This window comes from Blennius ocellaris (assembly GCF_963422515.1).
Source record: "Blennius ocellaris genome assembly, chromosome: 22".
Taxonomy (NCBI): Eukaryota; Metazoa; Chordata; class Actinopteri; order Blenniiformes; family Blenniidae; genus Blennius; species Blennius ocellaris.
Genome location: NC_137671.1, coordinates 559,701 through 586,688, shown reverse-complemented (window position 1 = coordinate 586,688; position 26,988 = coordinate 559,701). Strand labels below are relative to the sequence as shown.

At 50.4% G+C, this 26,988-nt stretch overlaps 2 protein-coding genes across 2 annotated transcripts in view; both read right to left on the bottom strand.

The window, feature by feature from the left end:
* Window positions 1–87: 87 nt before the first annotated feature.
* Window positions 88–23,580, bottom strand: kcnc2 (potassium voltage-gated channel, Shaw-related subfamily, member 2). The gene is given in 4 exon segments (XM_080518027.1): window positions 88–244; window positions 1,773–2,151; window positions 2,153–2,707; window positions 22,658–23,580. Coding segments are annotated over 4 exon segments (1,692 nt in total). The 5' UTR covers window positions 23,273–23,580; the 3' UTR covers window positions 88–101.
* Window positions 23,581–26,358: 2,778 nt separating this feature from the next.
* Window positions 26,359–26,988, bottom strand: part of LOC308146425 (protein RIC-3) — a 4,475-nt gene continuing 3,845 nt past the window's right edge. Inside the window, exon 6 of the mRNA XM_080518228.1 lies at window positions 26,359–26,988. This exon is cut by the window's right edge and continues 728 nt beyond it. The gene's annotated coding sequence lies outside the window, so the exon portion shown is untranslated.

Below are 26,988 nucleotides of genomic sequence, written 5' to 3'. Positions count from 1 at the left end.
TCTCTCTCTCTCTCTCTCTCTCTCTCTCTCTCTCTCTCTCTCTCATGAGGGTCTGAACCTCCAGGAAACCGAGCCGTCGACCTGTCTTGCGCAGCCCCCCGTCAGCAGGGCAGCTGTACTCGGGCTGGCGGCCAGGCAGGAAGCAGGTGCCCCCCCCCGCTGGTCCTGTTCAGGGTGCTGGACCTCCGCATGGGGGTCCCGGGTCCCTCCGAGGACAAGGACAGGTCGCTGCCGCAGCTGCAGTCTGCAGACAGAACCGGGCACAGGTCCCCGTCGGCGTCACTGAAACTGAATAAGACTGAAGACGTTTAGCAGTTTGCCACAAACACCACGAGCTGCTTTTGATCTCGACAAACATCAAAGGGATATTTTCCCTCTCAAAGACGAATCGTGCATTGATGTCAGAGACGGGGAAACGTTTCAAATGACCTCCGAGGAAACGATGCTGGATCCTGGACCACTGCTGCAGAGACCTGGACCGGCCCTGCAGAGACCTGACCGGCCCTGCAGAGACCTGGACCGGCCCTGCAGAGACCTGGACCACTGCTGCAGAGACCTGGACCGGCACTGCAGAGACCTGGACCGGTGCTTGCAGAGACCTGGACCACCAGTCCCGCTTCCCAGCAGCTCCTTCACACTGTGGAACTCATGCTTGCTGGGTTTGTTAAATTTTATTTTGCATTTCCTTCATTATAACAGTGGAAACCACCGGTGAGGTGAAGGAGTGGTCTCTAGTGAGGGAACCGGTGTGGCTCACGAGGGAGGAACCATGTCCTGGTCCCAGAGGAGAACCTGTCACATGGTCTCCGCCCTGGACTTTCTTAAACTTCTCCACCGATTATTCCCGGCATGAAAAGTTCAAGACTTACGAATATCTTTCCAGGGACATTGTTGGACAGACTCGGCCTAGACCAGGGGTCGGCAACCCGCGGCTCCGGAGCCGCATGCGGCTCTTTGATCCCTCCACTGTGGCTCTTTGATCCCTCCACTGCGGCTCCTTGAGCCTCTGTCCTACTGCAATTCATCCCGGAGGGACGTAAGGAGGCAAAGCCACACAGAGAGGGACGTAAGGAGGCAAGGCCACCCAGAGAGGGGCGTAAAGAGGCAATGCCATCCAGAGCGCAGTCCCTACAAAGAGTGGTCAAATGTAGGGTCGTGAACGACGCAGCGATGTGACGTCATTACAACAATAATGGATGAAGATCGTAGAATTGCGGCTGCAGGTCATGACAGCGGCTCAACTGGTGTCTGAAGCTGGGAGCTTCCTGTACCTTTCACAGTAAAAGCCCACAGTTCCAGGAGGTTCATTCCAGACTTGTTGAGAGTGACGGAACATTCTAGTGAATCACACAACAACTACAGGACATTAAAGACACACCATCACACTCATGGTTCTAACAATCCAGATCTCCACATTTATCTTCCATTTTAATAATGTGGAGCGATAAAGGAGCTGAGAGCTGCAATGCATTATGGGAGTTTCTGTTTGTGGTGTTTTAAATGTAGTTATTGGGGTTATGTTAGGTTTGTAGTGTTGCTAATAATTGTGTTTTTGTTGCTTAGTTCATGTAGTTTAGTTTATTAGTTGTAAGTCGTCAACCAGCAGTGAAGAAAGTTTTGTGTGTCGTGTCGTCCTGGCATGGTCTTCCTGTGGGACTGTCAAAATAAAATGTGTGTGTCTCTCTGGGAGTTGTGTTCAGTGGGAAACGGGACCAAGTGGCTCTTGGACCATTAAAGGTCACGACCCCTGATCCAGAGGGACGTGTGCTCACCTGAACGGTTGCGCTCCAGCCCCCTGCCGGCCCTGGCGTGGCCCGGGTCGCCCTGAGCGCTGTTGCAGGTGGCGTTGAGCTCGGCCTTGCAGTAGGACGGCGACCCCCCCTGCACCGCCTGCGGGATGTGCTTCTTCCTCTTCTTCGGCAGCTTCTGCTTGGCCATGGCCAGCGAGTAGTACATCCCGAAGTTGTTGACGATGACGGGCACGGGCATGGCTATCGTCAGCACGCCGGCCAGGGCGCACAGCGCGCCCACCACCATGCCCGACCACGTCTCCGGGTACATGTCCCCGTAGCCCAGGGTGGTCATGGTCACCACGGCCCACCAGAACCCGATGGGGATGTTTTTGAACTTGGTGTGGCCGGCGGCGGTGGGGGTCGTTGGGCTTGGCGCCGATCCGCTCGGCGTAGTAGATCATGGTGGCAAAGATCAACACCCCCAGGGCCAGGAAGATGATGAGCAGCAGGAACTCGTTGGTGCTGGCCCGCAACGTGTGGCCCAGCACCCGCAGCCCCACGAAGTGCCGCGTCAGCTTGAAGATGCGCAGGATCCGGACGAAGCGCACCACCCTGAGGAAACCCAACACGTCCTTGGCCGCCTTGGACGACAGGCCGCTGAGCCCCACCTCCAAGTAGAAGGGCAGGATGGCCACGAAGTCGATGATGTTGAGGACGCTCTTGACGAACTCCAGCTTCACCGGGCAGAAGGTCACGCGCACCAGGAACTCGATGGTGAACCAGAAGACGCAGACTCCCTCCACGTACGTGAGCGCGGGGTCCGTCTCGATCTCGTACTGCGGACCCGAGTCGGGGACGCTGCCGTTCCGGAGGGACTCGGTCTTGTTGATGATCTTGTTGAAGGCCTCGTGGGTCTCCAGGCAGAAGGTGGTGATGGAGACCAGGATGAAGAACAATGACGCGAAGGCAATGAACTGGAAGAGACGAGAAGACGAGAGACAAACCGTCAGTCCATCACTTTCAGCCTCGAGTTCCCAGTGAGACTCTCAGGTACAATAAAACAATCACTTTGATCTCCTGAAGGAGGAACTGACTTTTAATTAACTTTCATCAAGATGAAAGGACTTCAGAGATAATCTATTTCAAAGAGCAACAAATATCCCGCCGTTCCTCTGGATCCTGGTGGAATGGATATGAAGTGGTGAATGTGGCAGTGATGTGAAGTGGTGAGTGTAGCAGTTGTGTGGAAGTGATGTGAAGTGGTGAGTGAAGGCAGTGAAGTGAAGTGGTGAATGTGGCAGTGATGTGAAGTGGTGAGTGTGGCAGTGATGTGAAGTGGTGAATGAAGGCAGACCAGAGCTAAAGCTTATTCTCCTTTACTGCCCTTCATTTGTGAATGTTTGTATGAATCTCTTATTGCAGATTAATGTGCTCATCTCCAGTAGTTGAGAACCTTCTGGCCGTTACATTCATCAGTTCATCCTCACAGTGGCTCTGGCCTGAGAAGCTCCATGTCCACTGGGAACAACCAGTGTCAGACCTGAAAGCTTGAAATTACTTTGATCCAGTCGCTTTCATGTTGACTATCATTCGTCTCTCATGTGAAGCGCTTTGGCTTCAGCGGCTTTAAAGGTGCATGCTGGGTAACACCTGGTGTGAGGAGAGAGGTGCATGCTGGGAAACACCAGGTGTGGAGAGAGGTGCATGCTGGGTAACACCTGGTGTGAGGAGAGAGGTGCATGCTGGGAAACACCTGGTGTGAGGAGAGAGGTGCATGCTGGGTAACACCAGGTGTGGAGAGAGGTGCATGCTGGGTAATGAGGACTTGCAGGTGCATCACTTGATATTAAAGTATTTAAATCATCAGGGTCGTTAGCAGAACGACTCATTAATTAAACCACCAAGTAATTAATTCTCATCTCAGCCTGGAGAGATTTGTCTGATTAAATACAAGCTGATGAAAATAAAGCCTGGGGGAGAGAGAGAGAGAGAGAGAGAGGGAGAGAGAGAGAGAGGGAGAGAGAGGGAATACCCTTTCTTTCCTCCTTTCTTTCTACTGCATCCATTTCTCTTCCTCTCTCTCTCTTTACACTTCTTCACCATCTTGAGCTGTCAAAAAAAGGAAATGGTGCCGTTGCCATGGCGGCGGCCTCTGGAAGAGGGGAGGAGAGTGCAGGTGTGTGTGTGTGTGTGTGTGTGTGTGTGTGTGTGTGTGTGTGTGTGTGTGTGTGTGTGTGTGTGTGTTGAAAACATGCTTTTGTTTGGAGACGTTATTGTGATGTTGGTCTCTCTCTCTCTCTCTTGTCTCTCGTCATGTTGAGTCGGACGAGTGGGAGGAGTCATAGTGGTGGGAGGAGTCGGACGAGTGGGAGGAGTCATAGAGAGAGAGAAAGAGAGAGAGAGACACAGAGAGAGAGAGAGAGAGAGAGAGACAGAGAGACAGAGAGACAGAGAGAGAGAGAGAGAGAGAGCGAGCGAGACATCACACAAGCCTGGGAAATAATGACACTGAATTTTGACTATATATATATATATATATATATATATATATATTTCTATAAAGTGGAGTTTGGCCTCTGGTCAGTTTCAATCATAGCATCTCGTGTTCAGACTTTTCCCTCCATCACGGCAGAAGTCAGAAGATCAAAGGCACAAAAGACGAAGAAAAACAAAACAAAAACTATAACGTGAACCAACAGAAACGCGGGAACACGATTGTTTACCAGAGAAGAGCAAGACACCAGGACTTCACCTGATCTGGTTAACTACAGGCATTCATCACAAATCCTCTACTCTACTCTACTCTACTCTACTCTACTCTACTCTACTCTACTCTACTCTACTCTACTCTACTCTACCTCACCAGCATCTGCTTTATTTTTCAGGTCGTCACTGATGCTAATATTCCCACTAATGACCTAGAAAACGCGACTAAAATATCTCTGACTTGTCACTGGTGTCTTGAATCATTAAAATCAAAACGTCCTGTCAGAGCTGCCCCAAATAATGCCTGCTCCAAAACAAAGGCCAGAAGATCAAAGGAAGCAGCGGCAGACGTCATGTGATCGCTACGTCTCTGAAAAACCTACAACAAAAGCGGCGTTCAACCGCCAGTCAGACAAAAATACTCTGGCTTGACGCTCCCGGGAGACGGAGGCACTAAATATAGCAGCACGCCTCTTTGTGCTTCTCCCTTTCATCTGCTCATCTGCCCATCAATATTTCAGCTCGCCGCCTTTGGCTCAGACAAACCGGCAACTCATCAATGTACCACCACGGAGGGGGTCTCGCCGCTAACGTGTTCAGTCGCACGCTGTTAGCACGCTGCTAGCACGCTGTTAGCACGCTGTTAGCAAGACACTGGACACTGGTCCAGTAATCCTGCAGTTTTTACTGGACCAAAGTAAAGTTTGATGAAAATGTTTAACTTCAAGTTATTGTTTATTTGCAAAACTATGAAGAACAAGACTCATGGTAATAAAGTTTATTAACGTCACAGATGGAACGTGACTTTAAGCTCATTTCAAGGCGGTGTCTGTTGTATCTGTAGTGTCTGTTGTGACTGGTGTGACTGTAGAGTCTGTAGTGTCTGTTGTGTCTGTTGTGACTGGTGTGACTGGTGTGACTGTAGTGTCTGTTGTGACTGTAGTGTCTGTTGTATCTGTAGTGTCTGTTGTGACTGGTGTGACTGTAGTGTCTGTAGTGTCTGTTGTATCTGTAGTGTCTGTTGTGTCTGTTGTGACTGTTGTGACTGGTGTGACTGTAGTGTCTGTTGTATCTGTAGTGTCTGTAGTGTCTGTTGTGTCTGTTGTGACTGTTGTGACTGGTGTGACTGTAGTGTCTGTAGTGTCTGTTGTATCTGTAGTGTCTGTTGTGTCTGTTGTGACTGTTGTGACTGGTGTGACTGTAGTGTCTGTAGTGACTGTTGTGTCTGTTGTGTCTGTTGTGACTGGTGTGACTGTAGTGTCTGTAGTGTCTGTTGTATCTGTAGTGTCTGTTGTGTCTGTTGTGACTGTTGTGACTGGTGTGACTGTAGTGTCTGTTGTATCTGTAGTGTCTGTTGTGACTGTAGTGTCTGTTGTGACTGTAGTGTCTGTTGTATCTGTAGTGTCTGTTGTGACTGGTGTGACTGTAGTGTCTGTTGTGACTGTAGTGTCTGTTGTGACTGGTGTGACTGTAGTGTCTGTAGTGTCTGTTGTGTCTGTACTGCAGTGATCCAGTAGGAGAATTGACGTCAGCAGCTCGGCTTCTTTCTGTTGTGATTAAAAGCCGAGTTGGCAGGCATTTTCTCCCCCCTCCCCTCCTCCTCCCCCTCCTCCTCCTCCTCCCCCCCCTCCCAGATCTGGTGAATACATGAATACATTATCGTCATTTAAAGAAACAAACATGAATGATGTGGAAACGAGTGTGAGACGTCAGTGAACGCCCCGGAGGGACAGCGGCTCACTTTTCTACTGAAATGATCATTTTTATGACAAATGAAATCAAAAATTGAATCTTGAGTCACAGAAATTCAATCTAGAACCCAAATGACCACTGTCGTTCTATATTATTCTATTATAGTGTTGAAAAGTGTAAAAAAAAAGCAGAACCAGTCTGATTACATCCGGTCCTGCCCTCCGTCAGTCCCTTCATCGCTCCCTCTCTCCACCTCCTTCATATTTCATCACTGCTTTATAGATTCAGACTCGTCATTCAACATTCATCGGCTCGACAGTCAAGGCAAATCATCACATTTCACATTTATTCTAAAAAAACATTTGTGTGTAGCAGAGTAATCCTGTATAAATACTCTTCACCACTAGAGGGCAGCACAGAACTTTGCCGGTGAAATGTAAAGTGACAGACGTCAGTGTGGTTCATCTCCACCTCCTGCTACCATCTTGTATCAAAGTACTGTGTCAGTGACAGTGATGGAGAAGTTTTTGAAAACCAGGATCTCAGCTCTTCATCCATCAGGTCCAGGTTTCACACTGAGGGAGGCACTATTAAAAAAGGTCCTTGCTTTCTGGATTTACTGGATTCCTGTTGATAAAACTTTGATGAGAAAGACTTTATATTGTTAATAGAGGCTACAGAGTTTCACATTTTAACATTTTCGGGTGGAGGTGTGACTCCACATTTCTCCAAAGACAAAAGTGTGTCTCGGTTCAAAAAGGTAGAGAAACACTGATGTAGACGATAATGTCTTCTATGTTAGCAACGCACTCAGTGACCTCACATAGTGACTTTATCACCCAATCTAAGGAGACAAACATCAAAGTGATGAAAGTGGTGGTGAGACTCCAGAGTTTTACAAAGAATAAAGTGTGTCTCGGCTCAAAAAGGTAAAAAACCTGGTTTATTCAACATTAACAGGACGTTTCCAGCCTCTGAAGCACTTTCACAGCCACATCTGGCCGGAACAAACACATCTGGTGAGTCCAGGCGTCCATCAGCCAGAGAACCAAAACCTGCAGCTACATTACACATTACACATCTTCACCGATACGTTTATGTTTCATTCCAATACATTTCCTTCAAAACAACCTCGTGATTTCACATTAAAAGGTGAACTGAGACGGTTTTGTCCTTCTACTTTTCCAGGCCGGACTCACACAACTTGTCCAAACACGAAATGACAAACACATTTGAAACCGACAGAAACATTTCTGACACTGCGCCTGGTTGATTACTGGACTTGTGAGTATTTAACCCTTCAGTGTCTGGTGGTGCCCCGGCGCTCACGTCTCAAAGCCCTTCAGTGTAAAAGCCTGGGACCGAGGGTCAGAGTTCCACCGCAGACGTCCGTCATTCAACACGTCCAGACGCTCAGTGAGAGACGAGGCAGGGACGGCGACTGTTGCCATGGCGATGAGGGAAAGCGGCGGCCGAGGAGCAGCGTGACAAAAGACGAGGCGGAATCCTGAGCCGCGTGTTGATGTGGACGGACAGGAAGAGGACCAGGGTCCACCTGAAGACACTGAGACACTGACGTCCATGAAAGACAGACCGTCTGAAACGTCTCCTGCCGGAAGACGAGCTTCAGATACGTCTCGTCATTCATGGACCGTCTGGACGCCGTCAGGAGACTGATGCAGTGAATCTGACGACGTCGGTGTTTTGTTTGTCCTCCAGAGGAATTCAGTCCCTTCAGTGTCCAACAACCGACGAAGAAACCAAAGAGACTCACGACTGAGAGAAACGTTTGGCAAGTGTTCAAAAAACATTGAATATTTGACAAAAATACAGTCCTTTAGTCCTTTAGTCCTTTAGTCCTATACCAACGTGGTAACGTCCACTGAACGTCCACTGAACGTCCACTAAACGTCCACTGAACGTCCACTGAACGTCCACTGATCGTCCACTAAATGTCCACTGATCGTCCACTAAATGTCCACTAATCGTCCACTGAACGTCCACTAAATGTCCACTGAACGTCCACTAAATGTCCACTGAACGTCCACTGAACGTCCACTAATCGTCCACTAAATGTCCACTGAACGTCCACTGAACGTCCACTGAACGTCCACTAATTGTCCACTAATCGTCCACTGAACGTCCACTAATCATCCACTAATCGTCCACTAAATGTCCACTGAACGTCCACTGAACGTCCACTAATCGTCCACTAATCGTCCACTGAACGTCCACTAAATGTCCACTGAACGTCCACTAAATGTCCACTGAACGTCCACTAAATGTCCACTAATCATCCACTAATCGTCCACTAAATGTCCACTGAACGTCCACTGAACGTCCACTAATCGTCCACTAATCGTCCACTGAACGTCCACTAAATGTCCACTGAACGTCCACTAATCATCCACTAATCGTCCACTAAATGTCCACTGAACGTCCACTGAACGTCCACTAAATGTCCACTGAACGTCCACTAAATGTCCACTAATCATCCACTAATCGTCCACTAAATGTCCACTGAACGTCCACTGAACGTCCACTAATCATCCACTAATCGTCCACTAATCGTCCACTGAACGTCCACTGAACGTCCACTAATCATCCACTAATCGTCCACTAATCGTCCACTGAACGTCCACTGATCGTCCACTAAATGTCCACTGAACGTCCACTAATTGTCCACTAAACGTCCACTAATTGTCCACTAATCATCCACTAATCGTCCACTAATCGTCCACTGAACGTCCACTGATCGTCCACTAAATGTCCACTGAACGTCCACTAATTGTCCACTGAACGTCCACTAATCATCCACTAATCATCCACTAATCGTCCACTGAACGTCCACTGATCGTCCACTAAATGTCCACTGAACGTCCACTAATTGTCCACTAAACGTCCACTAATTGTCCACTAATCATCCACTAATCGTCCACTAATCGTCCACTGAACGTCCACTGAACGTCCACTAATCATCCACTAATCGTCCACTAATCGTCCACTGAACGTCCACTGATCGTCCACTAAATGTCCACTGAACGTCCACTAATTGTCCACTAAACGTCCACTAATTGTCCACTAATTGTCCACTAATTGTCCACTAAGCGTCCACTGAATGTCCACTGAACGTCCACTGATCGTCCACTGAACGTCCACTAAACGTCCACTGAACGTCCACTGAACGTCCACTAATCATCCACTAAATGTCCACTAAACGTCCACTAAACGTCCACTAATCGTCCACTAATCGTCCACTAAACGTCCACTGAACGTCCACTGAACGTCCACTAAACGTCCACTAATTGTCCACTGAACGTCCACTCATCGTCCACTGATCGTCCACGGGGAACTGGACATTTGTCCCTGTGGACATGAAGACGGTTGGCTGATGTCACTGCTGGTCTGGCGGCTGAAGCTGGACGACTTCCTGTCCGGCGCCTCAGGAGGGAAACGCTCGACCACAAAGGTTCCACTTGCAGTTTTTCCACAAAGAGAATCAAAGTCACTTCTGTCGAGTCTATTTGTGTCTCGCTGATGAATTATTCATGTCCGACATGTATTCTGGTCCCGATCCGTCGCTGAGGACGGATGAAAAGTTACAACAACGTTTATTGTTGTTGTTTAATGACAAGTTGATTTGTTTTGTATGAATTCTGCACTTTTTTCCAAACACATGATCCTCAAACGAACTGGAATGATTCACATCCTGTTTATTTTTAACTTTGTTTTCACGCTGCTGCGATGAAGGTTTGAAACGTTCTTACTTCTACGGGAACCTTCAGCTTGGGTCTTGACTCACCAGACGAGTTCAGCTTTCAACTCCCGTCATTATTCACATTTCAACCTCGAAGTCACAACAGAGCAGATTTGATCTGTGAAGAGTAAACAGATCTTATACTATTTGGACATTTTAGCCACTTGCTAACTATCTGCTAGCAGCTAACATGCTAGCCATGCTAACTTGGACACACAAAGATGTGCGACCTTGGCGAAGGTCTGCGTTCTACGGAGCAGCTCAAGTGACAGGAAGTGAACAAGATAGAGGAAAGTCCTGACATGCTGTGACTCCGCCCACCAAGAGTCTCAGATCCTTTCCAGTGAACCAGCTGACAAATAAAGGACGAACAGTTAATTCAATAACAGAAACTGGAGTCTGTTAGAACTCTGTGTGCCTTTTTGAACCGAGACACACTTTTGTCTTTGGAAACATCTGGAGTCACACCTCCACCTGAACATGTTAGAATGTTAAACTCTGCAGCCTCTATTAACAATATAAAGTCTTTCTCATCACAGTTTGATCAACAGGAATCCAGTAAATCCAGAAACAAGGACTTTTTTTAATAGTGCCTCCCTCAGTGTGAAACCTGGACCTGATGGATGAAGAGCTGAGATCCTGGTTTTCAAAAACTTCTCCATCACTGTCACTGACACAGTACTTTGATACAAGATGGTAGCAGGAGGTGGAGATGAACCACACTGACGTCTGTCACTTTACATTTCACCGGCAAAGTTCTGTGCTGCCCTCTAGTGGTGAAGAGTATTTATACACGATTACTCTGCTACACACAAATGTTTTTTTAGGAAAAAATGTGAAATGTGATGATTTCCCACGACTCAGCTGACGACCTGGAGGAAACACCAGCGGTTGAGAAACACGGAGTTCGACCACATTGACCTTCAGCGACCAGGTTTGGAGGATTCCGTCTCAGAAACTCTGCCCTGTCGGCAGCATGAAGACACTTCAAAGGAGAAATAAAAGCTTGTGGGGGAAAGATAAAAGCCTGTTCACAAACCGAGGACAGCAGGTCAGGTGACCCTCCCTTCAGAGTCGGAGTCGCCGTCAGACGGTCCGACACGAAGCGTCAGCAGGACAAACTGCTAATGACGCCGTTACCATGGAGACCGCTCACGCCCTCGCCACAGCTGGCGCCGGGAGCCCAGTAAATCAACTGTTGGGTGTGGATGGTTTTGACGTGAAGCGGGAACGTTGTGGTTCCAGAACAGCAGCAGAACCACAAGGCGTCACACTGTTGTTGCTAGAAGATCTAAATTTAGAAGATCTCTTCACGTGTTCCTCGTGTCGCTGCTACGTAGAACGTCAGCCCAACAAAGTCCGTTCTGTCGGGACGCTGAGGAGCTGAAGCTCCTCGGGGACGAAGACACATTTGGTGATGAAAGAAAGTGTTGGGGAAAGAGGAGAAGAAAAGCCCTTGATGCTAGAAAAGAGGCGTAGAACTGTGGAAGAGTGACGGAGAAAACAAGGTAGAAGAAAGGACAGGAGAGAAGAGAGGCTGAGGAGGAGAGCAGCAGGAGAGTGTGGCTCGTGAACGTCCCACCGCTCCTCGTTGAACTCTACGGCTCTCAGGCGTTTTACCAAATCAGATTGTAGGGAGAAGAAACGTTCTTAATGATTCATGAAGTGGTTCCATTAATCCTGAGAGCCGGGCGGAGGAGCAGGGGGGCGGGGGGGGGGCACCAGGGCCAGTCATTGGTAGGGGGGGGGGGGGGTGGGCACCAGGCCCAGCAGGTGGTCTGCTGCTGCAGGCCGGACCAGCCGGGTCGTGGACCTGGACCAACTATCTGACCTTCAAGCCCCGGCGGTGGTTTGGCCCTACAGGCTCCTGTAAAGGTCAGGGGGCGCCACACATGTAAGGTCCTTTCACTGTCTGGCTCTCAGGGCAGCAGCTGCTCAGCAGGAAGATCCTCTACTGGGACACTGAGCTGTGATGTAGAGAGCTGTGATGTAGAGAGCTGTGATGTAGAGAGCTGGGGTGTAGAGCTGTGATGTAGAGCTGTGATGTAGAGAGCTGTGGTGTAGAGAGCTGTCATGTAGAGAGCTGGGGTGTAGAGCTGTGATGTAGAGAGCTGTGATATAGAGAGCTGTGATATAGAGAGCTGTGATGTAGAGCTGTGATGTAGAGAGCTGTGATATAGAGAGCTGTGATATAGAGAGCTGTGATGTAGAGCTGTGATATAGAGAGCTGTGATATAGAGAGCTGTGATGTAGAGAGCTGTGAAATAGAGCTGTGATATATAGAGCTGTGATATAGAGAGCTGGGATGTAGAGCTGGGATGTAGAGAGCTGTGATGTAAAGCTGTGATGTAGAGCTGTGATGTAGAGAGCTGGGATGTAGAGCTGTGATGTAGAGAGCTGGGATGTAGAGCTGTGATATAGAGAGCTGTGAAATAGAGCTGTGATATAGAGAGCTGTGATATAGAGAGCTGTGATGTAGAGCTGTGATGTAGAGAGCTGTGATGTAGAGCTGTGATGTAGAGCTGTGATGTAGAGCTGTGATGTAGAGAGCTGGGATGTAGAGAGCTGTGATGTAGAGCTGTGATGTAGAGCTGTGATGTAGAGCTGTGATGTAGAGCTGTGATGTAGAGAGCTGGGATGTAGAGCTGTGATGTAGAGAGCTGGGATGTAGAGCTGGGATGTAGAGAGCTGGGATGTAGAGCTGTGATGTAGAGCTGTGATGTAGAGCTGTGATGTAGAGCTGTGATGTAGAGCTGTGATGTAGAGCTGTGATGTAGAGAGCTGGGATGTAGAGCTGTGATGTAGAGAGCTGTGATGTAGAGCTGTGATGTAGAGCTGTGATGTAGAGCTGGGATGTAGAGCTGTGATGTAGAGCTGGGATGTAGAGCTGGGATGTAGAAAGTCCTCTGCAGATAAAGGTGAAGGAGACCCTGGAAGAGATGGAGAGCCTGGTTCTGAGGACAATGGGCTCGGGGGACTTGGCCCCACTAGCAAAGGCGTTTCCGTCTTTCAAGCTCTTTCACTTGAAGCTGGTGACAAACGACCAGCGCCGGACCGCCGTCTCCACCGGCCTCGACTCATTAGAGTTCTAGAAATACCTGCGTTCAGACAACAGCACACGTCCAGGGTGTGGCGCCGGAGAGACGGAGCCGCCGCCAGAACAAACTCTTGACAAGACAAAGGCTCAAGAACCAAGAAACAAAGACTTCCACCGAGCCGCCGTGCCTCCTTACCGCGAGGCAGACGGCCCGGCTCTGCCAGCAGGATCGATGCCCGGCAGACTTGGAGGCAAGCGTCTCGTCTTACCCGGCGAGGGGATGGGCGGCGGGTCAGTGGGGAGGACACGGAGACGAGGAGGACCGATGAAGGACAGACAAAGGCAGAGCACAAGTCTGCCAAAGGAGGAGTTGGGTCAGAGTCGGGTGTCCAGTTACTGAAAGTGTGGAACTGCTGCCGTCTCAAGTGGCCGTTCAGCTTCTGTGTGCAGAAACACTTTGATGTTTCACGACGCAAAAGGAGCATCGTGAACTGAGAGACGCCGGCGTTCCAACACCAACCAGTCACTTCTCACGGCTTTCTCCACGACAGCTGACGGAGCGTGGCCTCACGGCGCGAGCGGCGTCGCGACAACTGTCATCACACCAGCGGGAGGTTTGGGAAGCGTGGCGACGGCCTCCCTACGCTGCAAGGACGGCGGTCTGACAGTCCAGCTCACAATACCTCCTTTATGGTGAAAAGGTTGTGAAGACAGGAACAATCAGGACTCCTGCCTCGAGAGTTAGGGGAGTTAGAGGGTGAGGAGTTAGAGGGTGAGGAGTTAGAGGGTGAGGAGTTAGAGGGTGAGGGTTAGGAGTTAGGAGCTAGGAGTTAGAGGGTGAGGAGTTAGAGGGTGAGGAGTTAGAGGGTGAGGGTTTAAGAGTTGGGGGTTAGAGGTATGTATAGGAGTTAGTGGTTCTGTTCGGGGGTTAGTGGTTCTGTTCGGGGGTTAGTGGTTCTGTTCAGGGGTTAGTGGTTCTGTTCAGGGGTTAGTGGTTCTGTTCGGGGGTTAGTGGTTCTGTTCAGGGGTTAGTGGTTCTGTTCAGGGGTTAGTGGTTCTGTTCGGGGGTTAGTGGTTCTGTTCAGGGGTTAGTGGTTCTGTTCAGGGGTTAGTGGTTCTGTTCAGGGGTTCCTTCTCCTCCATTCACAGCCGGTCTCTAGAAACAAAGAGGGTAACAACAGACACAGTTCTTCCTCCTGGAGACTCACAATCAAGGGAACATGAACGTTCCACCACACCAGGTGGAACATTAATGTTCCACCAGGTGGAATCTCAGGACTCTGCCGACATTCAGGCTCTTAAACGTCAGACTTTCCACTTCCAAGACAATCGATGGTTCTTTTGTTTCAGTCCAGGTCTGAGACTCAGACCGTGACTCTGCTCGTCAGGAAGGACTCGCTTGTTTCTGTCTGAAGTGACGCTGAATTATTCATCCATTGCCCAACATGACCTTCACTGGCTCCACTCTGTGACCTCTGGAAAGGAACCCTCTGCAAAACAAACACAGGACGTTCTGCCAACGTGGGCTTAACACAAAACCACTTGAATGGATGAAAGGCCAGAGCAGATTTAGACTCTAGTGACAGACGAGGCTGCAGGAATGGAACGACTCTTATTCTGTAGGAGCACTTTGTGTTTGGCAGCAGTTCACAGGGGCTCAGGTCGGGTTGCAGTGTGACCGTCCTCGGGGGGGGGGGGGGGGGGGGGGGGGGGGGGGTCGGTGCCTCTGTCCTTTCTCAAACTTTCTGCTTGTCCTCAAAGACGTCCAACATCTGGATCCGGCAAAAAGTGGGGAAATTTAGATTTAAAGTCCTCATGAAACGTAAAACACTACTTTGTAAAAGATGATAGTTGTGGTTCTACTTGTAAGGTTCCTCCGACTCTGCCCCTCCACTGTTGTCGCATAACAAAGTTATTTGAATTTTGAATCTCCAGCCGAGGAAGTCGGGGGAATCCTTCTCCTTCGTGGGCGGAGCCTATGTGTGACATCACAAGTTGTGCAGATCTGGATCTGTTGTGTTTATATCGGCTTGTTTCCTCTTAAATATCAAAGTTTTTACAGTGTTCTGAAGTTCTAGACGGCGTTTTATGAGCCTTGATGAAAGATTGAGCCTGGAAGAGACCAGAGAGGAGGAAAGGAGCATGGAGGGAGGGAGGAAAGAAGGAAGGAAGGGAGGGAGGAAGGAAGGGAGGAAGGAAGGGAGGGAGGGAGGAAGGAAGGGAGGGAGGAAGGAAGGAAGGAAGGAAGGGAGGGAGGGAGGGAGGAAGGAACAGACGATAGCCGCTAGCCGCCCGAGCTAGCGGGAGCCGCTAGTAGACGATCCAGTAACACCTGGACTCTTCAGTGATTCCACAGTCTTCTAGCTCTTGGACGTGTTGGATCCAGGAAGCCGGTCGTTCTGCCAACAGTCAGGAGCCTCAAAGCCTCAAAGGTGAAAAGTGGCGGCTGCTGAGGCGAGGAGACGAGGACGAATGGAGGACGAAGCGTCTTCTGCTTCCTCAAACATGTTCCAGACGGGGTCACCGATGGCAGAACCACCTTCTGTGTCTTCTTCATCAATCACTGGGTTTGAAATGACCATGATGATGAAATCTGGTTCAATTCAGCCTCTTTGTGGTCAAAACTCTGATCCTCCATCATGTAAACACAACTTGGGCGTGTGCACAACTCGTGATGTCACTCTGTCATTGTCAGAAGCTCCGCCCAGCAGAGGAAATAGCGCCGTTTATCTATTTTCTCGCAGGTTGTCGTGTTTTAACTTTTGACCTTCAGCCAGTTAGCAGGAAAACGTTCTAGAAGCGTTTTGGAGGTGGAACCTTCACTTCACTGGGACTTTAAATCTATTTGTGCCAGTATGAAAAGGATCCAGTGTCTCCTGAGACGTCCCGGTGAGGACAGAGACGGTCTCGGTGTCGTTCCGACGGAGTTTCTAACTTCACAAAGTCACCTTCCAACAGTTTCACCATCAGAGCTGCTCCACCCGCCGCCTCCGCCTCCACCTCCGCAGGGACAATAAAGATCCACATCGATCTGGACGTCGACAAAAACAGCTGCTTTCTGCCTTGATCTTATCAAAATAAAGGTCAGATGTGGACTGATCCAGACCCCGGTTCAGGGACCACGTTTCAAACCTTTTGAAGTCTTTTGTTCCAGAAAAGTTACACATCTACATGGAAATGACGTAGAAACAGATGTAGTTAGTATGACGGGCCACTAGTTGGTGCTGTGGGTAGCTTTAACACACACACACACACACACACACACACACACTAGTGGACGGACCACCAAGTTGGATGGTAATTATGGTGACTGTCAAAATAAAAGCACCAAGCTGGATCGTCACTCTCCCGTAACAGAAACTGGTTTCAGTGGGAAATAGAAGGATATTTTTAGAAGTACAACATTTATCAGCTGATTGTTGTTGTTGTTGTTGTTGTTGTTGAAGACGAGGTTCCGTCATTAAGGAAGGGAGTCTGAGTCACTGAGAGTCGGAGACTCCGATGACTCAGCGAAACACTGGGAGGGAAACTCTCAGATACTTTTCACCTCCGGGAGGAAAAATGATGACCAGGAAAGATCAACTGGTACTTGAGCTGCTCTGCTGCTCTTCTACTGCTCTTCTACTGCTCTTCTACTGCTCTGCTGCTACTCTGCTGCTCTTCTGCTACTCTACTGCTCTGCTGCTACTCTGCTGCTCTGCTGCTCTTCTACTGCTCTTCTACTGCTCTGCTGCTACTCTGCTGCTCTACTGCTCTTCTGCTGCTCTACTGCTCTGCTGCTGCTCTTCTACTGCTCTACTGCTCTTCTGCTGCTCTGCTGCTCTGCTGCTGCTCTACTGCTGCTCTGCTGCTCTGCTGCTGCTCTACTGCTCTTCTACTGCTCTTCTACTGCTCTGCTGCTACTCTACTGCTCTGCTGCTACACTGCTCTTCTGCTGCTCTGCTACTCTGCTGCTCTGCTACTCTGCTGCTGCTCTACTGCTCTTCTGCTGCTCTGCTGCTCTGCTGCTCTACTGCTCTTCTGCCGCTCTGCTGCTACTCTGCTGCTCTACTACTGCTCTACTACTGCTCTACTGCTGCTCTGCTGCTCTGCTGCTGCTCTGCTGCTCTACTGCTGCTCTGCTACTCTGCTGCTGCTCTTCTGCTCTACTGCTCTGCTGCTCTACTACTGCTCTACTGCTGCTCTGCTACTGCTCTGCTGCTCTTCTGCTACTCTGCTGCTCTGCTGCTCTACTACTGCTCTACTGCTGCTCTGCTCTGCTGCTCTTCTGCTACTCTGCTGCTCTGCTGCTGCTCTGCTGCTCTGCTGCTGCTCTACTGCTCTACTGCTGCTCTGCTGCTCTGCTGCTCTACTGCTGCTCTACTGCTGCTCTGCTGCTCTGCTGCTCTACTGCTCTACTGCTGCTCTGCTGCTAATAGGAAATGAGTGATGAGTCATGATTGGAGGCGGAGTCAGGTAGAATGGGGCAGTAGAGGGTGACCAGTGAAATGTTCTTCCCCTGCGGCGATTTTAAACAGTTGAACAGTTTTAAACAATCCCTGACGTCCAACACGGTTCATGTGTGGAGGAACGATTCTGAGAAAAGGTTGTTTCAACACTTTCCTCATAAAGTGGTCAGAGAAGAGAGTGGAACATGAAAGAAGAGAAGTGAGCAGAAGAAGAAGAAGAGGAGAGAAAAGAAGAGCAGCAGGAGGATCTTCAGCAGCGAGACGCCAGGAAGTCTGTTTTATTAATCCACTTTTAATGTCGCAGCCGGCGGCTTCAGCAAACTGCCGCCACATTCATTATTCAACAATCGGCACAAACTGGTGGTCCGTCGGGGTCCGGCCCCCCTTCATCCTGGTCCTCAGAGTCCTCCGGGGGGGGGGTCCGGCTGCAGCGGGTCCACCTACTGGGACCTTCAACCTTCAACAGGCATCGGGAGAAACTCAAAACATGCATTTGTTTTTCTTGCCTCATGCTGCAAAATGCGTCTTCATTCTGCACCGATGCAGGTCATGCTGGCTGCAGTCCAGGTGGGAGGGGCAAACGTCGGGTGGGAGGGGCAAACATCGGGTGGGAGGGGCAAACACACACCTCCATCCAGGGCCACAGGACCTCCGTGGCAATTAGGACCCACAAGGCATCGCTGCCGTTTCTTTATGAGGCGTGACGAAGTCAAACAAAGGAGATGAAAGCAGCACGGCCTGCTTTCATCTCCTGCAGGTGGAGGGTCACAGTCGAAATGTTGCACATTAACTGGCTAATTAAAGTGGCTCCGAGTTGCTCCTGAACATCCGACAGTCCAGATCCAACAGCCCAGGTCCAGTACTGACTCACCGATACCCGGGACCAGTCTGGTGGATCCTCCAGCCCAGGTACCGATACCCGGGACCAGTCTGGTGGATCCTCCAGCCCAGGTACCGATACCCGGGACCAGTCTGGTGGATCCTCCAGCCCTGGTACCGATACCCGGGACCAGTCTGGTGGATCCTCCAGCCCAGGTACCGATACCCGGGACCAGTCTGGTGGATCCTCCAGCCCAGGTACCGATACCCGGGACCAGTCTGGTGGATCCTCCAGCCCAGGTACCGATACCCGGGACCAGTCTGGTGGATCCTCCAGCCCAGGTACCGATACCCGGGACCAGTCTGGTGGATCCTCCAGACTGGTCCCGGGTATGGGTACTAGTCACCTAACCTAACCCACCTATGACCACGACAGGAAAGCAGTTAAAGAGACATGCACACATGGAGGTTAGTGTGACTGATGACATCACTTTTCTCTTTGTGGGGGGGGGTTGGGAGGGGGGGGGGGGGGGGGGGGGGTCACGGCTGAGCAGGCTCCAGAAATCAATCAGTCTCGCGGACCGGACGGATCTTAATGAAAACAGGCCGTGGTGATGAGCGATGATGTTGCCATGACAACAGGCAGGCTGAGCGTGCAGCCCGGCTTCAAGAACCTCCAGGCGGGCGGAACCCAGACGCTCCGGGTTCTAACCTCTTAAGTGGCAGAAAGCAAGCTGCGGTCTCAGATGGGCTCATGAGAGTGTGTGTGTGTGTGTGTGTGTGTGTGTGTGTGTGTGTGTGTGTGTGTGTGTGTGTGTGTGTGTGTGTGTGTGTGTGTGTGTGTGTGTGTGTGTGTGTGAGATGGGGATGAGGAGGCGAGGACAGGAAGTGAAGCATCAGTGAACTTCTGCCTCAGAACAAACGGGAAAATAGAAGAAGAAGAAAAAAAAGGTGGTTATTTATCTTTATGTTCTGTTTCCGTCCCGTCCAGGCCGACTACAGGAAACACACACACACACACACACACACACACACACACACACACACACACACACACACACACACACACACACACACACACACACACACACACACACACACACACACACACGTCAGAGTTACGACACTTGGACTCTTCAGCGTCTCCAACAGGCTTCAGATTAAAAGTACAACATTTTACCATCAAAATCAGACTTTGGATTTTAAAAACTGTCGAATTTCAAGAACGTATCTTTTTTTTTTTTTTTTGCTTCTAATTTGTTTTTTCAACATCTAAAAATATTCAGTGTGTAAAAATTCAATGAGTCTAAAAATTCAGCTGCAAAACAACCAGAATCTTTTCACGAAGACAAACAACTGCTGGCAGCGTTGGTCGGGCCCTCGCACCCTGCAGGACTCTGGTCCCAATATGACCTCTGGTCCCAATATGACCTCTGGTCCCAATATCACCTCTGGTCCCAATATGACCTCTGGTCCCAATATCACCTCTGGTCCCAATATCACCTCTGGTCCCAATATCACCTCTGGTCCCAATATGACCTCTGGTCCCAATATCACCTCTGGTCCCAATATCACCTCTGGCCTATCGGGGTCGACCCAATCATGACCTCTGGTCCCACTCATGACCTCTGGCCCGTCAGGGTCGGCCCAGTCATGACCTCTGGTCCCAATCATGACCTCTGGTCCCAATATGACCTCTGGTCCCAATCATGACCTCTGGTCCCAGTCATGACCTCTGGTCCCAATATGACCTCTGGTCCCAATCATGACCTCTGGTCCCAGTCATGACCTCTGGTCCCAATATGACCTCTGGTCCCAATATGACCTCTGGTCCCAATCATGACCTCTGGTCCCAATATGACCTCTGGCCTATCGGGGTCGACCCAATCATGACCTCTGGTCCCACTCATGACCTCTGGCCCGTCAGGGTCGGCCCAGTCATGACCTCTGGTCCCAATCATGACCTCTGGTCCCAATATGACCTCTGGTCCCAATCATGACCTCTGGTCCCAGTCATGACCTCTGGTCCCAATATGACCTCTGGTCCCAGTCATGACCTCTGGTCCCAGTCATGACCTCTGGTCCCAATATGACCTCTGGTCCCAATATGACCTCTGGTCCCAATCATGACCTCTGGTCCCAATATGACCTCTGGCCTATCGGGGTCGACCCAATCATGACCTCTGGTCCCACTCATGACCTCTGGCCCGTCAGGGTCGGCCCAGTCATGACCTCTGGTCCCAATCATGACCTCTGGTCCCAGTCATGACCTCTGGTCCCAATCATGACCTCACCTCTGGTCCCAATATGACCTCTGGTCCCAATATGACCTCTGGTTCCAGTCATGACCTCTGGTCCCAATATGACCTCTGGTCCCAATCATGACCTCTGGTCCCAATCATGACCTCTGGTCCCAATATGACCTCTGGTCCCAATCATGACCTCTGGCCAGCCAGTTTTGGCCCAGGGGCTTCATGTGGACCCTCCAGACCTGGAGGCCAGAGAAGAGGTCGGTTCCCCATTGTGGTTCCGTGACCGTGACCCTTGACCAGAATCATCGTTTCCCAGGCGGATCAATAAAGTACTTTAGTACTTTAGTACTTTGGTACTTTAGTACTTTGGAGCAGTTTTGCCCCACAACAGACCCCGGAGCTCAGGAAGCAGGAGGACAAGGTCCTTCACATTAAGAGGAAATCTGAGGCTGTGGAAGTGGAATTGCACCGTCACCCTCTCGCCTTCCTTCAGTCGGACCAGAGAAGGAACCAGAACCGGTCCAAACCTGGAACTGAGCTAGACCAGCGAGGGCCCGCAGCTCCAGGTCCAACCGGTCCGGGAATCTCACCGACAACTTCCAACCAGCGCTTTTATTTGTGTTTCCTAAAAAAACCCTGCAAATAAAGGATCTGACGTAGAACCTCCAGACCGGTGTGAGACTCAATGAAGAGGAGGTCTGATGGAACACATGGCACCAGGTCCTGGTCCTGGTCCTGGTCCTCCTGCTGGACCACCAACATCTGGTCCCATTTATAGTTTTATGACCAAGATTAGTGTTGAAAACACTCGTTTCAGTCGACAACTGCCTCGTCTGGCCGAACAAACAACCACTTCATCCTCGTCAACAAACACTTTGTTGACAAACACAAACGGCTCAGCAGTAAATCCACATTCAACTCTTATTGTGAAGGAGTTCAGAGGGGGACATCGTCTCTGTCAGTCTCCTCAGGACATCAGGTCAAACAACAACAACAACAACAACAACAACAACGAGCTGCTGCTTCGTTACACAAACATCCCGGCTGCCAGAACCTGCACCGAACCCAACCGACGGACTGTGACCTTTATTTTGAAAATTATGGGCATGGATGATAACATGAATGCACCGTGAGCGACGTCTTGCTACTGTAATCTGTTACTTTTATTTGTGGTTGTGAATATAATCACATGACAAACTGCACTGACGGGGAAATGTCAATATATATGTATATATAAATATATATATATAAATAAATAAATAAATAAAAACATATACATATATATAAATAAATAAAAAAAAATATATAAATACAAATCAATAAATGATTATAAATATATATAAATAAAAAATGGTAAAATAAATATATAAATAAATAAATACATAAATAAATAAATAAATAAATAAATAAAATATATATATTTATATATAGACTGTTTAATGTAAGGACATGATCTGTAACAGGATTTAACATGAATCCACAACAATCCAGAATCAGCTGGACCGTTAATATTCGTCTTTTGATGAAGATCAAAGTGCAACATCAGGAGCTTTGTGGTTCAAACATCAAAAGATTAACGAGGAAACGAACGCGACGATCGTTTTGTCTCGTTTCCCGCCGAGACTCTGCCCGAGGAGCGAAGGCTTCACTTCCTGCAGCGCCGATCTTCAGCATTCATAGTTTGGAGACACGAAACATGAATGACGTCATAAACGACGGTCACCGCCTGACCTTTCAGCTGCGCCCCCTGCTGGCCGGGTGGAGGAGCTGCAGCCCCAACAGCAGTGTGTGTGTGTGTGTGTGTGTGTGTGTGTGTGTGTGTGTGTGTGTGTGTGTGTGTGTGTGTGTGTCCCATTCCCCGCCACGACACACACACACACACTCATTCAGTTTTATGAAGGTGACATTTCTAGAAACTCGTTTCAGATTCCAGGTGCAACTTCTGACATCATCAGCACCAGGACACACACACACACACACACACACACACACACACACACACACACACACACACACACACACACACTGGAGGTCAGATGATCCAAAGTGTTAAGATCAGCTGGACTTTGTTCAGTAACTTGTTCACCTGCTTCTTGGAGCTGCTGAGTGTTTTATCAATGGAGTGTGTGTGTGTGTGTGTGTGTGTGTGTGTGTGTGTGTGTGTGTGTGTGTGTGTGTGTGTGTGTGTGTGTGTGTGTGTGTGTGTGTCTCACCCGCGCCGCCCGGGACGAGTACGGGTCCTCGAACAGGTTCCAGACCACCGGCCGCCACTTCCTCCACAGGCTCCCGTGCGCGCTCTGGTCCGCGTCCTGGTCCGCCGCGTCCTCCACCCGCAGCCGCCCCCCGTCCTCGTCCTCGCCCCCCCCCGCCGCCCCCCCCGGGTCCACGTTGAGCTCGAACACGTCCAGCGCCTCCTCCGCGTCGCGGTGCTGGCGGTACGTCATCCAGCAGCACGGCTCCACGTCCGTCTCGTCGACGCCCCAGAAGGACAGCTCCTCCTCGAACAGCGGGCCGCACACGTCCGCCGGGCAGTGCAGCTTCCCGGTGCGGTAGTAGTTCAGCACGTAGGCGAACACGCCCGGGTGGCGGTCGAAGAAGTACTCGTTGGTGCGCGCGCTGTACTCGAGGAAGCCGCGCACCTGTTGCAGCCGGTCCTGTTGCGCCGCGTCCGCGTCCGGGTCCGGGTCCGCGTCCGGGTCCGGGTACGGGTCGGAGGCGAGCAGGGCCAGGCGCGTGCCCGGCAGCGTCTTCAGGGTGCTCTTGTACGTCTCGTGCCGCGTGCCGCCGACGTTGAGGACGATCCGCTCCGTGTCGTCAAACTTGCCCATCGCGCCGCTTCAGACATGACTTGACGCGGAGCGGCGGGACTTGCTGTGGTTGGCGGCGGCGCGCGCACACGTACACGTACACGCACACGTCCGGATCGTCTCAGCCGCCGCAGGCGCGACTCGTCCCGAACCCGACCCGGGCGTCCATCGCGTGTCGGTTCTGGGTCCGTGGAGGTGGAGGTGGGGGGGGGGGGGGGGGGGGGGCTCTGTGCGTCCTGCGTCCTGAGCCTCTCCAAGACGCACGAGCTCCGTCTGCTCCTCCGTCAGCTCCTCCGTCAGCTCCTCCGTCTGCTCCTCCGTCAGCTCCTCCTTCCTCACGATCAGGAACGCAACAAGCGCGAGTTCCTCAGAAACAGAACCAAGAGGAGGAGGAGAACCTCATTACGTCATGACGCTGGAGGAGGAACCATCCTGGACCCGACCCCTCTTTACCTCCACCCTCCACCTCCACTTCCTCCACCCCTCCACCTCCACCCTCCTCCACCTCCTCCCTCCACCTCCTCCACCTCCACCCCTTCCACCCCTCTTTACCTCCACCCTCCACCTCCACTTCCTCCACCCCTCCACCTCCACCCTCCTCCACCTCCTCCCTCCACCTCCTCCACCTCCACCCCTTCCACCCCTCTTTACCTCCACCCTCCTCCACCTCCACCCCTTCCACCCCTCTTTACCTCCACCCTCCACCTCCTCCACCCCTCCACCTCCTCCCTCCACCTCCTCCCTCCACCTCCTCCACCCCTCCACCTCCTCCACCCTCCTCCACCTCCACCCCTCTTTACCTCCACCCTCCACCTCCTCCACCCTCCTCCACCTCCACCCTCCCTCCACCACCTCCACCTCCACCTCCACCTCCTCCCTCCACCTAAACATGAAAACAATGTGTAGAATTCAAAATAAAAGCCCGTGAGGAGGAAAGAACTGGACCAGTTTCATTTCTACTTTCTTTCTAGAAATCACCTGCAGGTACAGTCTGAGTGTAATCTGATTACCTGCGTCCGGGATCAGGGGCGGAGCTAGAAGATGGGCGGGGCCACAAGATGTTGGATTCCTGTGATGGAGGAAAGCTTCAGGACAATAAGATGAAACATGGTCGAACACAGGAAGTGGAAGAAACGACGCAGGTTCAGTGAGTTTCAATGTACAAATGAGCTTTTTAACGTTTTTTTTACAGGAATTTCTTCCACAAGTAGTTTTCTTTGTACTTCATGTGACAAACTGTCCTGTTTTGTTCAAACCTCTAAAATCAGGATTTCAGTGGACCAGAGGTTCAGTCGGTGGCCTGCAGGGCGGCGCTCTGCTGGGGGGGGGCAGCTACCTGCAGATCCAGGGCTCTACTGGGGGTCACCGGGGTCACTGGGGTCACTGGGAGTCACCGGGGTCACTGGGGGTCACCCACTGGAGGTCACTGGGGGTCACTGGAGATCACCCACTGGAGGTCACTGGAGATCACTGGGGGTCACTGGAGGTCACTGGGGGTCACTGGGGGTCACTGGAGGTCACTGGGGGTCACTGGGGGTCACTGGAGGTCACCCACTGGAGGTCACTGGGGGTCACTGGAGGTCACCCACTGGAGGTCACTGGGGGTCACTGGAGGTCACTGGAGGTGACACAAGGCCAGAGCTTAAATGGGGAATAGATTGTTTCAAAGTATTTTATAGGAGCTTCCTGACTGATCATAATGAAAAGTTATTATTGTTATTCATATTATTATTGTTATTATTATAACTATTGTTGTTGTTGTTGTTTTGTTATTGTTATTGTTATTATTCTGAGGACCAGAACCAGGACCTGGACCAGGTGGGCTTCTTCCGCTCAGGTCTCACTGCTTTTGGTGCAACAATCGTCCTGTGGCTCCACCTGCAGGCCACATGCAGTACTACAGTACTTAAAAAAATACATGTATATTATTGATAATAATAATAATAATAATGCATATTTTTCTGTAGTGCTTCATATAGTGGTGAGTAGGTCTGCAGTACTTCATATAGTGGTGAGTAGGCCTGTAGTACTTCATATAGTGGTGAGTAGGTCTGTAGTACTTCATATAGTGGTGAGTAGGTCTGTAGTACTTCATATAGTGGTGAGTAGGCCTGTAGTACTTCATATAGTGCTGAGTAGGTCTGTAGTACTTCATATAGTGGTGAGTAGGTCTGCAGTACTTCATATAGTGGTGAGTAGGTCTGCAGTACTTCATATAGTGGTGAGTAGGTCTGTAGTACTTCATATAGTGGTGAGTAGGTCTGCAGTACTTCATATAGTGGTGAGTAGGTCTGTAGTACTTCATATAGTGGTGAGTAGGCCTGTAGTACTTCATATAGTGGTGAGTAGGTCTGCAGTACTTCATATAGTGGTGAGTAGGTCTGCAGTACTTCATATAGTGGTGAGTAGGCCTGTAGTACTTCATATAGTGGTGAGTAGGTCTGCAGTACTTCATATAGTGGTGAGTAGGTCTGCAGTACTTCATATAGTGGTGAGTAGGCCTGCAGTACTTCATATAGTGGTGAGTAGGTCTGCAGTACTTCATATAGTGGTGAGTAGGTCTGTAGTACTTCATAAAAGCAGCACCAACATCTGGTTTCAAACCACTTTATTGACTCGAGGACTCAGACGTGAGACGTTCCGTCGGGAGAACGTGGAGGACAGGGACGTTCCATCAGGAGGACAGGGACGTTCCGTCGGGAGAACGTGGAGGACAGGGACGTTCCATCAGGAGGACAGGGACGTTCCGTCAGGAGAACGTGGAGGACAGGGACGTTCCGTCGGGAGAACGTGGAGGACAGGGACGTTCCGTCGGGAGAACGTGGAGGACAGGGACGTTCCGTCAGGAGAACGTGGAGGACAGGGACGTTCCGTCAGGAGAACGTGGAGGACAGAGTGGAGAACCAGGATTAAGGCAGCATCAGTGGTTCGGTGTGATCAAACAGAAGTAGAAATCACAAAGCAACGATCATCAGAATCAGGCTTTGATCTTAAAGTGACACGTCATGACATCACATGACCACATCTGGCAGAAGGACAGGAAGTCGACACTCAAACATAACGATCGTCGTTTCTTATCTCAAATAAATAGACTCATGCAGGAAGGATGAAAAAACACGTGCGTTTATGTTTCCGCGTATAAAGAACACACAGGAAGTTTTAATCTGAAAGTCCTGTTGATTCCAGGCTGCAGTTCAGCGGCGGCCTGCAGGTGGCGGTGCAGGCCGGGGTTGGACGAGGACGTGTGGTACAAGTTGAGGCTCTGAGGGGCGGAGCCTCACCGCTGCCGCCTGCTGATTGGCCGGTGGCCAGTCCCACTTAGATATTTAAATATTTCATCACTGTTGTTGTTTACATCAGCTGCTTTGGGTTTATTGAAACGTGGAGCAGGAGGGGCGGAGCTTTTTGACCTTTGACCTCTCGAGGTCAACCCCCCCCCCCCAAATCCACTCAGTGTGTGTGTGTGTGTGACGGAGGTTCTGCCGAAGGTGAGGTTTGGTAGTAAATGTCTTCAGTCAGATTGAGATTCGCCTCAAAGCCTCATGGTTACTTTGTAAAAACTCCCATGATGCAACAGCTGCTGGAGCTTCTGGGACATTTTGCACCAGAAAACCTCAATATTGAGATTCAGGACCTCGTCAGTCGTCCTGGTCAGTCGTTCAAAACCAGAACCAGGACAGAGGAGCAGAACCAGGACAGAACCAGAACAGAGGAACAGAACCAGGACAGAACCAGAA